This window comes from Haliaeetus albicilla, chromosome 8 (genome assembly GCF_947461875.1).
Source record: "Haliaeetus albicilla chromosome 8, bHalAlb1.1, whole genome shotgun sequence".
Lineage (NCBI taxonomy): Eukaryota > Metazoa > Chordata > Aves > Accipitriformes > Accipitridae > Haliaeetus > Haliaeetus albicilla.
The window spans coordinates 40,732,193-40,746,142 of record NC_091490.1 but is presented as its reverse complement, the minus strand read 5'-3'; the positions used below and the strand labels follow the sequence as shown (position 1 = coordinate 40,746,142).

The 13,950-nt window shown below is 46.7% G+C and overlaps 1 protein-coding gene across 14 annotated transcripts in view; it reads right to left on the bottom strand.

Annotated features, from left to right (window-relative positions):
• Positions 1-1,036: 1,036 nt before the first annotated feature.
• The window catches only part of RFX2 (regulatory factor X2), a 62,538-nt gene continuing 49,624 nt past the window's right edge, over positions 1,037-13,950 (bottom strand). For 12 of the 14 annotated variants that reach the window (XM_069790183.1, XM_069790182.1, XM_069790185.1 and 9 more), the window contains 11 exons: positions 12,888-13,007; positions 11,669-11,784; positions 10,648-10,766; positions 10,212-10,324; positions 7,998-8,149; positions 6,940-7,037; positions 6,140-6,289; positions 5,542-5,750; positions 5,051-5,204; positions 3,330-3,372; positions 1,037-3,174 (listed from right to left, as the gene is read on the bottom strand). In XM_069790183.1, the coding sequence (XP_069646284.1) occupies positions 3,065-3,174; positions 3,330-3,372; positions 5,051-5,204; positions 5,542-5,750; positions 6,140-6,289; positions 6,940-7,037; positions 7,998-8,149; positions 10,212-10,324; positions 10,648-10,766; positions 11,669-11,784; positions 12,888-13,007 (1,384 nt within the window). In that variant the 3' untranslated portion in view covers positions 1,037-3,064. The remainder of the gene's footprint in view (positions 3,175-3,329; positions 3,373-5,050; positions 5,205-5,541; positions 5,751-6,139; positions 6,290-6,939; positions 7,038-7,997; positions 8,150-10,211; positions 10,325-10,647; positions 10,767-11,668; positions 11,785-12,887; positions 13,008-13,950) is intronic. The other 2 variants (XM_069790177.1, XM_069790178.1) reach the window with 2 other exon arrangements.

Here is a 13,950-nt window from a genome sequence, read left to right as displayed (position 1 = left end):
GGACGAGTCACAGGGACTAGCAATGCCAAACCGCTTCGGTTTCCCTGGGGTTGGTGCAGTTGGTGGTCACCCCCCCCACCTCCACCTCCCCTGCCACCTCCCCACTTTCTCTGCCAATTGGGGGCTGCAGGGTGGTCAGACAGTGGGGGCAAGAGAAAATCCTGGGATGAGAGAAGTGGCCAAGAGCCACCCAGCAGGGGAACTGGGAACAGCCGTGATCCCTGAAGGGTGGTGGCACTTGGTGGCAGGTGACGAGGACACACTTCACCTGAATTTGTGGTGGGAGGCAGATCCACTGCCAGTCAGGACACCACGGGGCGTCCTTCGCTGGGCTCCCATCGCCTGAGCCCGGCAGCTCCCCAGCCTGCCAGGCCAGCCCCGTGCCGAAATCTCTGCAGGGATTTGCCCATCTAGAAGAGGCGATGGAGCCAGAGGCAAACTGAAGGTGGGAGCGTGTTTTGCTTTCTACTTGCAGCTGGGTATGCTCAGGGTCAGGAGGAGCTGCTCACCTCCCCGCGGGAAATAACCCCCTTGTTCCAGCCCTCAGACTCCGTATCCGAAGGGAGAGGCTCAGGCTGGTCCAGCCATCCCCACAAGATGGGGCATAATCCAGAGGGAGAGTGAAGGAAGCAAGGACGCAGGGGGAGAGAGGCTGAGGCTAAACCTTCCCCTTCCCAAGGGGTCAGAGCAGGAATGATCTGTCACTCATCACATCCCTGTCTCACTGCTTCCATCCTCCACAATTGGTCCGGAAGTGTAATTAGAAAATGCTTCTTATGGCTCTGTGCTTAGCAGCAGCCTGATCTTTCAGCCTCTTCTCCCCTCTGTGAACTCTGGTGTAATGGGAGTATTACCCCGACAAACTGGCCGCTGTTGTGTGGTGAATGTGCCATCCCACAGACAGTGGATCCCTGGCCAAAATTGCTTTAATTAGACTGCACTGGGCAGATCCTGCATCTCCCCCTGACGCTGCAAGGCTGCAGCATCTGCCTGACATCTCCTTTCAATGATTAAAGAAGAAATGGGACCACAACAATTATTGTACAGGCCTGAGCATTTGATATATATTTATTGCTATTCAGGTTTAGCTGGGAATTTTGTGCATATCGGGTTTAGGTGGTTATCCAGACTCCTTGCACAGTGCTGCAGAGCTCCAGAGCATCTCGTTTGCACGTCCGTGGTAAGCAGAAGGTGGCTGGGTTCCGTCGGTAGCGGCTGCAAAGAAGAGCCAATGTACCAGCTGAAGTTAATATCACACTCAATGGGAGCAGGGGAGTTTAAGACTTGGTTGCTCAGTTGTTTTTTTAGACCATCTTATCTCATCAGCAGGATCTGAAGTGCAGACTCTGACCCAGGGAGTATTCATTGTTGTTATTTACACATAAATCCAGCTTTCTCACTTGTCTCCTGCTACTTCGATATGAGACATTTACAGACAAACATCATCCTGACAGACAACAGTACGGGACAGTAAGAGGGAAAGATGTGCCACTATACACACTTTCTTTTTACTTTCCATTAGCAATATTTTTTAAAGTGTCACAGCTACCTTAGTACCATTTGGAATGAGTAAATGATATATTTGGATAGAATATACTCTGATATGGAAATGTACACAAGACCCCTGGAAAAGCTCACATCAAATACTGTATCATTAGAAATAATAATAGTAAAAGCTATTTATGACACGGCCTTTATTCACACAAAGATTTGCCCCGGGGCTTTGTTTTTGCAGTTTGGCTTGATGACAGATTCCACCCCCCCTCCTCTGCCCTGCAGTCCACGTCAGCCCAGACCCCACAGGACACAGAAAGAGAGAATAAAACCCCGCTGGGGCAGAAACTCTCCCAGCTCAGCCCCAGGGGAGCCACCGCCACAAGGATGCCGCAGGAAAAGGCGAAGCGATACAGCAAGGGAAAATGCCACCGTAGTGTTGAGCAAACCCGGGGCCCATGACAGCCCCTCGCTGCTACATGGGATGGGTTGTTTTTATCAGGGTCTGAGCTGCGCCGGCTCGCCCGGAGCGGGGAGGGGGAAGCAGGCACACTGGCCCACCCTAAGGCACTGCAATCACACACCCTCTCCCATGCTCCAGACGCAGCCCCGCAGGCAGCTGCACCCTACCTTCAATGTTTTAGCAGGACATCAAGCGAGAATTTTACAAAACCCAGGATGTGGGAGGAGTTCCCCTCTGCCCGGGTACCCTGGCGAGGATGGGGATTGCCCGTGGGATTGCCCGTGGGCTTCAGAGCGTAGGGGGCAATGAACACACTTTGCGACCAGCTGCCACTTCCTCAGAGTCCTTTGGTATCTTGAGTTGGCCTGACAGTGTCCCAGGAGCATTTGCGGATCAGCGATGGAATGCCAAGCTGGGGAGACACGGGAGCAGGTGGGAATGCTTGTCCTATCGTCCCAGAGCATGTATGTATCAGTCCCAGAGCACATATGTGTCAGTCCCAGAGCATGCATGTGCATTGCTCCGCCGGGACGAGATGGATGTGCAGCCTGGAGCCCTCTCCCCAGGCGGGTACAAGAGAGACGTACTGTCCTGTGCTCCCCGAACGAATGATTTGGCAAAGTCAGAGCCAGGACAGCTTGTCTTGAAAGGCTGGAGGAGAAGGGTCAGGTATTTTTCCTTCTTCTTGGGCACTGATTGGTTCAAGTTTGTATCACAGTGAAGTCTGAGAAGTGGGGAAGAAACCCAAACCACCTTCCCTGAAAGAGAAAGCCTCGTTTGCCCGCCTCGCTCAGGCTGGAGAGGAGAGCCTCTCCTAGCTAGGCACATCCGATCCGCTGCTGACAACGCAGGCTTCCATCGCTCGGTAGCAGACTTTGGACCTTCGCCCTCCGGCCAGCAGTCATGCTGGAGGAAAAGCAGGCGGCCAAACCAGCCCCATCCCACCACCCACCCGGGCTCAACCCCGGAGCCCATCCTCAAACACAAGTAAACATAAAGAGAAACTAAGAGGCACTAATAATGCAGATATGGGGAGACTCAGGCTTGCGACCGTCAAACCTGGCTCCGGATGTCTTCGTCCAGCTGGCGAAAAGCCGAATCCCCATTTCAGATCTCCTGCAGTGAGTGGCCGGGGTCACTGCGTTCCCGTTTCACCAGTGGCTCCCCCACACGTCGGGAGCCCGTGTCCACCTCGCTGCCCAGGTCACTAATGTCATCTGCAAAGGACAGGTCTCAGCATGAGAGTGGCGACCGGAGGGGAAGAGGTTCTTTTTCCCAAAAGAGCAGGGTGGAAGAGCCAAGCACGAGGTTCCCCCTCCCACAGCGATTCAACCCTGACCCAGCAGGACTTCCCTTGAGGGAGAGGAGGTACCTTTGTCCAGCAGTGTTGGGGACAGGGATGTGAGGTCACCAAACTGAAAGAAAAAGGAGTTACAAGGTAAGTAAGGCTTACTGGAGACCCAAGGTGCCAGACCTGCAAGTTGGCATCTATTTCCAAGCAATTTAACAAGCAGCTTAAGCGCTCAGGAGAAACCACAAGCATCAGCAGTGCTGGTGGTGAAGAGCAGAAAGCAAAACCAACCACATGTTTTGGGGAAAAGTCTGTCTTTGCCATTTAAACCTCTGGGCAAACACCACACGCAACAATCTAGGGCAGGATCGAGCTCTGGAACAAAGGGAGAAATTTTTCCATCTCCCAAGTCACAACCAAGTGCTGCCACAGACCAAAGGGTGGTACCTTTTCTCCAGCCCTCTGCATCCGTCCAGCAACTGCTCAGACATGCCAGCTATTCACCTCTCCTGGGACTCTACCATCACTCCACCTCTCTGCAACCCTCTGCAAAGCCTTTGCATTCACATCAGGAGAATGCTTTGGCTTGCAAGGCCATGGTGCCAAGTGTAACCAGAGAGCTGGGGATATATTTGCTTCTGGAGATGTGTTGTCTCCCTCTATGATGAGGTCTGAAACACTAAATCGCTCTAAAAATAATGCTGGAAAGTCATGCAAAGTTAGGCAGCAGGAGGAACTGAGGAGAGCAGGAGTTATAAAGCGAGCAATAGAAGTGGAAGGACACGATTCATCCTCTTTTGCTGGGAAGAATCAGCCTCCTCCTGGAGAACAGAAATATTGCAAGAGTTTAATGAAGGAAAGGCAAAACCTGGAGGATGAAAGCCTCCCACAGCTAAGTTTTGCTGGAAGCCACTCTCTGCCTTTCGTGTTCCTTTAATATCAATAAAGACAGAGGTTTTGCAGGGAATAGTGGGAAGTCACAGCACTGCTATGTGCAACAGCATGGGTCTAACTGGATGGGAAGGGAAAGCAAAAGGCATGCAGTTGATTTGTCTGGCTCCCCTACATGAGCTTTGTGGAAGAAAAAAAACCAGCATGAGCTTCAAGGAGCAAATGAGATCAGTTTTAATCTAAGAGTAGTTTCTATATTGCTGTCAGATTGATCAGGGGCTTTTAAATATGTGCATTTCAGAGTGAAAAATCGGATGCAGCAGCTTCAGCTAGGCAGGACAGGACCTGCCTGCAAGCCAGGCACCAGATTTACTGTCTGATTTGTTAACCCCCCCCACCCCCCACCCCCAAACAACACAAACAACCCATCATTTCTCTTCTTCAAGTCAAAAATGGAGAGAGTGGCTGACTGTGCATGTAACTCTGGAGCCTGCAGAGGCCTGAAGAAGTTCAGTGAACAGTATCACTGAAAGTTGCAGGGAAAGTAGCTTTTGGACCTTTTTTTGCTTGGTTTAGTTTTTGTGTTTGATGGGACTTTGCTCTGGCAGGAACCTCAAAGTCAGGTTGGTACCCACAGGTTATGGAGAGAAGTGGGGAGATCATTTTCCTCCCTGCTCCAGGCCTCCAAAGCCCCGCTGATGCTCAACAGCCCCAAAACCCACCAGCTCTGGTATTAACGAGCCAGGATGGAAGATGCTCAAGGAGCTGGATCCTTGTGCCAGGCATCCAAAACAATTCAGTAAATCCTTTGGCAAAGATGGTTATGAAAGCATGTTCAGGACACAGCACGGTTTGTGCTCTTTATGCGCTGCTTAGTTTGGGTTTGTTTCTAGGGAATAAACAATTCTCACCTCTCCCATTACAGCAATTGGTGTCTCCCCTGTTGCCTGGGCAACACGATGCTCTACCAGATAAAACATGTATTCATCATAGAGCAGGCGAATCAGGTGGAAGGAACCAAAGCTGGCAGCACTGCGCAAGGTGAGGTCACGGATCACCATGGAGCTGGAAAATGGCCGGGAAACAAAATATTTGGGTTGTGTTTTACACTTGCATCACAGCTGATGTGAATTCTTGACCCTGAAGGTACTGTGGGACACAGTGCTCTGTTTCTACCTCTAACTCAAGACTATCAAAGCACTTTAAGAAATTAGTTGACGGAGCATCCTATCCCCATCCTGAAAGGATACAGGAGACACAACGCTCCCTTCTGTACCAGGGCAGAGCAACAGTTAACCAGAGTTGCATGGGAGTAAAGAACTTAGCATTGGCTTTTCAAGTGGCTATTTACATGCCCTAAGCCCGCTGCAGAACCATCTCCAAAATGAGAAAGAAAATGTACCTATAGAAAGACCATTTTAACAGGAACTGCCTGGCTGCCTTGGGGAAGCTGGGACTGCCCTCGTGATGCTTCAGGACTTGAGTAACAACATTATCCAGCCAACTAGCCCACTGGTCCAGAGAACTCTGCTGCTGCAGAGTGAGCTTGAAATCCTGCTCCAGCTTCTGTACCATGCCTTCCTCGCACTGGCACACCCACGAGGCTTGTTCCTGCTCGGGAAGAACGGTTGACAGTTACTCATGCCAAGCCTGCATGGTTGTTGCATCCCAGCCCAGGAATTAAACTTCATTTCTAGTAGCGAGGACTCCAAACCAGCTCTGAATCATGTCTTCTCCGATCCATCCAGACCACAGTACAATATTATTACTAGAACTATATTATTGTTGGTAGCAGTACTTCTTACAGAAGTTCCTTAGTACCTTCTCCACTACTCACAGTGAGATGGCAAACTTACCTGGGAAAGTAACACCAAAACCGTTAAATTGTTTACTTAATTGCTTTTTAGTATTGGAAATAAGATGCTGGTTACCAGCAGACAGCCTCATTATAGAGTCCCAGTTCTAGACAACATGACCTACAAAAAGATACCCTAAGTTACCTGCACATTGGCAAAGTCGACCCGATTGAGATCACTGAGCATCTGGTTTATCTGGGAAGTGTTCTGCAGCACCGCACGGGCGGCCTGAGCCAGGTGGTTCAGGGACGTGTACCTCCGTAACGTCTGCGCAAAGGCACTCACTACCCCGACCTGCAAGACAGCACACAGGGCACTGCGAGCACGGAGCTGAAGCCATGGAGCTCGAAACCAAACTCTTCTCAACGCTGAGCTCAAGCACACAGCACACATCAGCTGGGGTAACCTGCACAGTCCCACCCACGCTGCTGTCCAAAGCATACACGAACGCTCCAGAGCAGCACTTTCGCAGCATCTATTGCATCTTGCAAACCAGCCTCTGCATTTCTGTTCTTTAAACTAACAGGTTTTCACATTCTGCCTCCAGCAGAGACCAGCAAGGTGATAACAGGCTGCAAGAATCCATGGCTTTAGGAGAGGGGAAGTAGGAGCCTTAGGTTTGGTCTCTGCAATGCCATTCAGTCCATAAGGTGTCCTGTGCTTTCTAGCAGGACAGCCTCATTCCAGTGCAGAGATTTTCTTCCGCAAAGCTATATCTGCAATTTTGGGACATACGACAGAGCATCATCAGCTTCTGGTACAAAGGAATTGGCCTACCTGTCCTCCCACTCCTTGCTAATTTTGGTTCATAATTATTCATTACACCAGTCTGGAGTACATGTGGCCAAACGCCAGCAGTGATTTCCAGTCACTGTGGAAAACTGCAACATGCACACACACACTCAGTTCATATCCCTGACCTGCACCGTGCTCCTTCTGCTTACCTTGGTCTGGACAACCTGTGGGGGAAATTCACTCATTGCGTTCATCAGCCACCCTTCCAAACTCTTGGCAAAATTACGAATCGCCTGTGTAAGTGTGCCTGCAAAGAAGTCTGCAGTTAGAAAGGCAGTTCTGTATCATCTTTGGACACCACTTGCTAGCTTAGGACTGCTGTGGAAAGCACATCCTCTGAGCTGGTTAGGTGTGATCTCGATTTAGCATCAAGGAAATCAACTGGGTCCTGAGATGCACTCAAATTTTTCTTATTCTCTAACGTTGTTACTCAAACTTTTCTTCTTATTCTTATTCCTATTCATATTTGTATTCGTATTCGTATTCTTACTCTTTCTTATCCTTTTCTTATTCATGGCGCTTCTGAGCATTTTCCAAATGTTGAAATAAACTCTTTAAAAACACACACGTGCCACAGCATGTGGACTGACAACAGGAGCTCAAAGGGACATGGCTTTCCAGTACTGCTCAGCCCACTCTAGGGCTGAGTTGAGGCCTTGAGGAGACCAACACATGCACTTCACTGAGGAGCCAAATCAGAGAGAAAACCCTCAATATCCCATCATCTCATCTCCCAAATGAAAGCTGACCCCAAATTTCCAGGAGATGCAGTAGTGGACATGACGGTCCTACATAAACAAAGATACTATCTCCAAGGAAACATCTCACAAGGATTAGCCACGCTTACTTGTGCATTAAGCCTATGCTTTTACTCCAACTCCTAGCCAAAGTCAGGATATGTGATATGCAATAAACCAAATTTTAAAAGGCATGGTAATTTCCAGGGGCCACAAAGTACAGTTGACGCAGAGCAATGCTGCAGGAGCAATATTGCTGTTGCCATAATATTTTAGCTTGTATGCAAAACAAAAACCTCTAAATCAGCTTCTACAATGGAAATCTTCAGGGCAAGTGGTAGCCAGACTGAGTGAGTCATGGATCGCTCTTTGTCAGACCCAACACCCCATGACTCAGCCGAGCGAGGAGCAGGAGCTGAGCAGGAGCGGAGACCACCCGTGACCTCCCGACCACGCTGCAGGATACTCACTGGGCACTGGTCTGAGCACATCTGGGATGAGAATCTCCACCAGGGCCTGGTACAAGATGTGATCGCAGCTTCTCATCCATTTGAGGATGGGTTCGTATTTGCACAGAGTGATCAGCTTATCTTTCGGGAGGGTCCCTTCGTGTTCTTCTTCGCTGCAGGAGATGGAGGAGGGAGGCAGCGTTAGCAGCAGGTTTGCATTCAGTGCATTCACCCTTCCTCTCAATTTCTAATCCCAGTTTTCAGCAGAAAAAAGCCATTCATGTTTCTTTTAAAAGGAAATGTCTGATCGTTTGTACAAGTCGTCTTTGACTCTGCAGGCTCCTCTCCATCCATGGGTCAGAGTTCTGACCACAGTTTTCCCTCAAATCCACATCTCCCTGTGCTTGGCCTTCGCTTCTTCTGTCTTTAGCCTCAGTTCCTTTCACACACTCATGTTCACGTGTACCTCGGAATTGTACTTCAGTACAGCCATTTCAGCAAGCAAAGGCTTAGCTGGTTCCTCTTTACAGACCCAGCTATTTCCAAAACCTCCACACCTCTCCCCTGTGCTCTAAACCTCCTCAACTGTAGCAGTGGAGACAAAAAGTTTGCAGCAAATGTCATTGGAGCAGATAAGTCAGTATCGATAGATACTACAAATGGTTTCAAGGTGTTTAACATCTTCAAATGCTGAATGTTTTCAGAAGGAAAAAGATTTGGTGTTTTGATGAGAACAAAGCATATTGTCTCTAACTGAGTGAGATCAAGCTTGCATTATTTTCGCTTTATAGATATATGGAAACTTCTTCTGCATGATTAAGGCATAAGATATCTGGTTAAACAGCAAGCAGAGAAAACCAAACCCTTAATGCACTGCCAAAGCATCAAAGCAGAGCTGCTCAGACACAATGCTGGGAATTGGGAATTTGGAAGGGAATTGCCCCATGCGTTACATCAAAATCATTAAAGCCAAGCCTTGGACGTACTATAAAGAGGTACTTAGAGCCTCTGCCTGAGCAGTTTTAGTAAATGAACTCCACAGGCATACTCCTAGAACACTCACATAGAAAAACTGGCCATCAAGTACCTAAACTTTCAGTTAAGTGGAACCATATTCTGCATTTTATCATGCTTTCAAACAGTTTGCCACTTTGATAATATTTTGGATTTATATTTGTGTATATATATATAAAGCAGGGGGAGGGAGTGCTTTATTTACTTATCTTGATTATTAACAGTGGTATGGAGAGGTACTAGAGCACATAGCCTTAGCAAGATATGCTAGATTAGACAGAGGCCTGCAGAAACGCTGCCTCCAAGTATCCAAGTGAGCCTGTTTGTACCTAGCACAGCTCGCTCGGTGGTTTTGCAATATGCCTTGGAGATATACCCTTAAGTAAAAGAGATTTTGAAACAATCAAACACAGCTACAGTGATTCTTTGCGGGAAAATATCCATTGGGTAACATCTACTGAGGACAACAGAGCTATTCTACAGGTTATTATGGGCTATTTGCTTATTACTCAAACTTTTACCATTTTTCTTCTGAATGTAAAACATCCATATCGGAAGTCCTTATATTATCAGTAGAGTGGACAATACAGACTTTTAATGCAAATTTTAAGAAGAAACCTTCATCTTTTCTACTTTCTCTATTTTGACTTATTTCCATTCCCCTGTCTCTTGGCAGCAGCCTCCCAACGCATAAAGGATGAAGAAAAGGCAATAACGACGAGCCAGGCAGGAGTACAAAGATCAAAGTAGCTTCATTTGCCATATCTGCCTCAAAACACGAGGCACTTAAAGATCTGGATAGCCAGCCAAAGAAGTGAGTCAGTCTAGATGTCACCAAAACCTCAGAGCCTGAGATGCCACTGGAGACCGATACCTAATGGCACAAAATCATTACTGTCTGCTCCTGATGATGAAAGCAGCATCCCGTTCTCACTCCTCTCTGCATTCTGGATTAGCACTGGTTGCGGGAGGTATAGGGCGCATAGATGTACATAATCAAAGCAGATGCTTTCCTTGGAGGTCTGAACTTTGTGCAGTCATTATGATATTAAACACTTTTGACACTCTTTGTAATGATTCTGCAGGGAAGTAAATACTTTCAAGTCCTACAAAGCACTCAAAATGCCTAGTGAAGCTGAAAATACTTCATGCATTTTTAAAACTAAAAATACCACCAAACAATGGAGCATTCAGAAATAATCAAAGCACAGCAGCGCATACCTGGATGGCAGGGCAGTAGAGCCATCACTAGATGGTGTTTTAGGACTCCAGAAGGATTGCCACAGTTTCTCAATATAATGAAATTGAAGATTCATTACAACATCCAAAGTTGCCTAACAACAAAGAACACAACTCATTAGCTGCTCTGCTAGCATCTTGTTGCACAGTGTAAGCATAAATTTCATGTGCTCCCATTTAGATTAAATTATTTACAAGAAAAATAACGGAAAGGACATTGTTTTAATAATCAACATAACATAAAACAGGTCACACAATGAAAAAATAACATAAAACGCAATATTTGAGTTATAATACCCAGCAAATCAAGCATTTCCTATTATATTCTAGCTTTTCCTAAGAGCAGGATATGAGACGAGCACATGGGTTATGTCCCACATCGGTTAATAACTAAATTAAAAATATTCCAAATAATCACCTCGCAGTGTCGCCTGTAAAGAAGCTGCAGAGTTTTCACATCATTCATGGTGACCCCTTCTTGTAAGAGGACGTTACCTAGACGAGGGGCTGGGAACTCGGGAAAGACATGGGTTACATCTAGGGAAAAAAAGATTGGGAAAGATGGTAAGAGTTAGGAGCACTCAATTACACAGGACTACAGATGAGTGCAAGGTGCTGCTGTCGCTGGTGGCTATCTTTCATGTTTCAATTGGGATGAAACAGGAGAAATTAGACCAATAATCTAGTTCTTTCCCAATTCATGCTGCTATACTGTGCAAAAAGCGAACAACCGCAGCCCATTTTATTCAGTGTGGAAAGGAAAATGTTTTCTTTCTCTCTGTAATAAAAGAAACATGAATACATTGTCCTCATCTACTGTGCTTCCCATTAGATTTTCTCCGAAGCCTGAAAAATGTCTCTCTGTTATTTTGAGAAATGGAAAATATAATTCGACAGCAGACATATCAGGAGCAATTGTAAATTGTATTTCAAGAAGGCTCAGAGCTGGCCGGGATTTGGTATCTGCTTAAATGATGGAGACACATAGATCCATGACCAGCAAAGCCAGAGAGCTTCTCTCACGAGGAGAAGGTCCGTATGTATTGTCTGCAGTCAGACACATATTGCAGCCTTTGCAATGAAGAGAATTGCTCTTCTCCCTCCGGCTGCCTGTCTTGGCAAGGCTCTTCGCGACCTCCACTCCTTCCATCCAATTTGGATGAAACCAGATGGATTAAATACATACTAGGAGGGAACCAAAAGACCTGGTGGTACAAGGAAAAAGCCTTCCTGTGGGTACAGGAGTTAGCAAATAAACTTAGCAAGTGTGACGTTACAAGCGTTTATTAGAATATATACTATATATAAAATACATATATCTTATATGTATAATGCAAACAAATGCAGAACAGCCAGGGCTTGCTGGACAAGACCTTCCTTCCTCTTAAAGTTATAAGCCTAGACATGAGATATCTAATACATTAAAGCAGTCTCCTCACCTATGAATTGCAGATGATGTTGACTCTGAGCAGCAACCGATTGCTCTGGCGTAGTGTGCGGGTTACTATTGGACCCGCTCTCTGCCATGCCATCCATCTTCTGCGCTGGTCTATACCTAAATTTAGAACGTGGCTTGGGATTTACACAGACATGAGCAAACATGTACATGGTATTTGCAACATAGTCATGCAGACTTTTGCGTTCATCAGGTAATACATTCAAGGCCAGCCTTGTGAGGGCTGACCATTTATATCACCTACTTAACTGGAGGGTGAAAATGAGAACTCCCTTTTGAAAAGCACTCCCCAAGACAGAATTAAAGGGGTTAAGATGTTTGCCCAAGGTGACACCAAAAAAAGTAGAAAATGAGAAGCAGAGCTGGAGTGGGTGCCAGAGTGCAGACTCTCAGTCTCAGGAGCTGACTTTGGCATTTACTTTCTGTTTCGGAGCTGAAGAAATAAATTCTTCTGCTCCTTCTTCACTCCAGCAAGAATCAGAAGTGTCCATGCTTCCTGGAGACAATTCCAAATTCCTTTGCACATTGTTTTTTATATTCAAAATTACTCAGACACAAGACTAACCACAGCACTATTTAACTTGCACTGTTGCACAACAAAAAACTCAAACAAAACCCAAAACCCACCCAAGCACAACACAAGCCCCCAAGTCCTTTACACTGATTTGGCACAAATAACGCCATAGCTGAGGTCCTAGAACAGTTCGGTCAGAGGGAGGCAGTGAAAAGTGGCACATATGGTGGCATTGTCTGTAGCAGCGGGCTGAATCAAGCCACTGGCAAACAGAATAGGTAGATAAACGTCATTTCATAGAATCATAGAACAGTTTGGGTTGGAAGGGACCTTTCAAGGTCATCTAGTCCACCCCCCCCGCAACAAGCAGGGACACCGTCAACTAGAGCAGGTTGCTCAGAGCCCCGTCCAACCTGACCTTGAATGTTTCCAGGGATGGAGCATCGACCAGAATGGGCTTGGGACCCTTCCACTCCTCCGAGCAGCCAGTGACTTGCAGACCCCTCTTCCACAGCTCAGCTCTGGCAGTTCAGCAACACTTGGGTTTGAACTGTCCCAACATGCTCCCTTTGCTCGCACGCCAAGCCGAGTCCCAAGATGGGGTCTGCAGCTTTCTTTGGCAAAGGACCCTTGCCCGCGGCAGCGTCAGGGCACCGCTAGCAAGCTCCAAGATGCTGGGAGCACCTACCTTTGCTTCTGGTGGATGGGCTGCTGCCTCATTGCCATGTACTGTGTGTCCTCCTGCAAGCGGTTCAGTGGAGACTCTGGTTTTAGACGGATCCCGTAATAATGATATTTGGAGTTTCCCCTGGAAGTATCAGCGTTGAAATTGCTCAGTGTAAGCTAGTCAATGGAAGGGACATCGTAGCCCTGCGATTTATTCTTAGGCTTGTTTTGACAATACACCCTACTTCTTACAGCACACGTCAGTTTGCTGCCAAACGCTATTTGAATGGCTGAACTAATGAATGCCATCATCCCCTATAAAATTTAAAACCACATGTCGCAAAGTTCAGTGACATCCACATTTAAAACCCAGCAAGGTTTGTTCCAAGTAACCCATGGTAACTGGAGAAGAAGAGACAAGTGTTACAATACAAAGTGTTATTAAACAGAATGACAGAAAGACCTCAGGGGACGCTTTGCTATTTGATTAGGGTTTAAGGATTTGTTTTTTCCATAAAAACAAACTTCCATCTTTATCTAGACTTGGATAAAACAAGCCTGACTGAATAGTTAACTATGATAAGAAAACATCTTTCTGTTGCCAGCACTTTCACAGCAACGGCAACGGGCTTTGATGTGGTTTTGTTCTTGGAGTTGCTAATTTTTGTAGTTTTTTGTAAAAACTGAAAGCTGTTTTCAAGCAAAAGAGGCTGTAATTCTTTTTCCTTTGCTGGTCAGTAAAGCTGCTGTGATGCTCCTTAGGAGAATGTCTTTCCATCACATTAGACAGATGTGTCAGTTAAAGTTTTTCCACCAAACTGGAATTTTTCAGTCCCCAAGTGTCTACTTTTGGGAACGAGAAGGACAATTACGCAGCCATGGATACATGACAACAGTGTGTCCAACTTGGCTTTAGCCAATTTGTCACTAACAACGGTTGAGCTGAGGCCTCACTGGGAGAGGAGACCGAGCCAGGGGAGCAGCAGCAGAGCCTCCAGAGCCCTTACTGGGGATGCTTAAAATTCATTTGCTGTGTCTGGAGGCACCCTAAATCCAATGATGCTTCCTATTGGAAAATTACATAG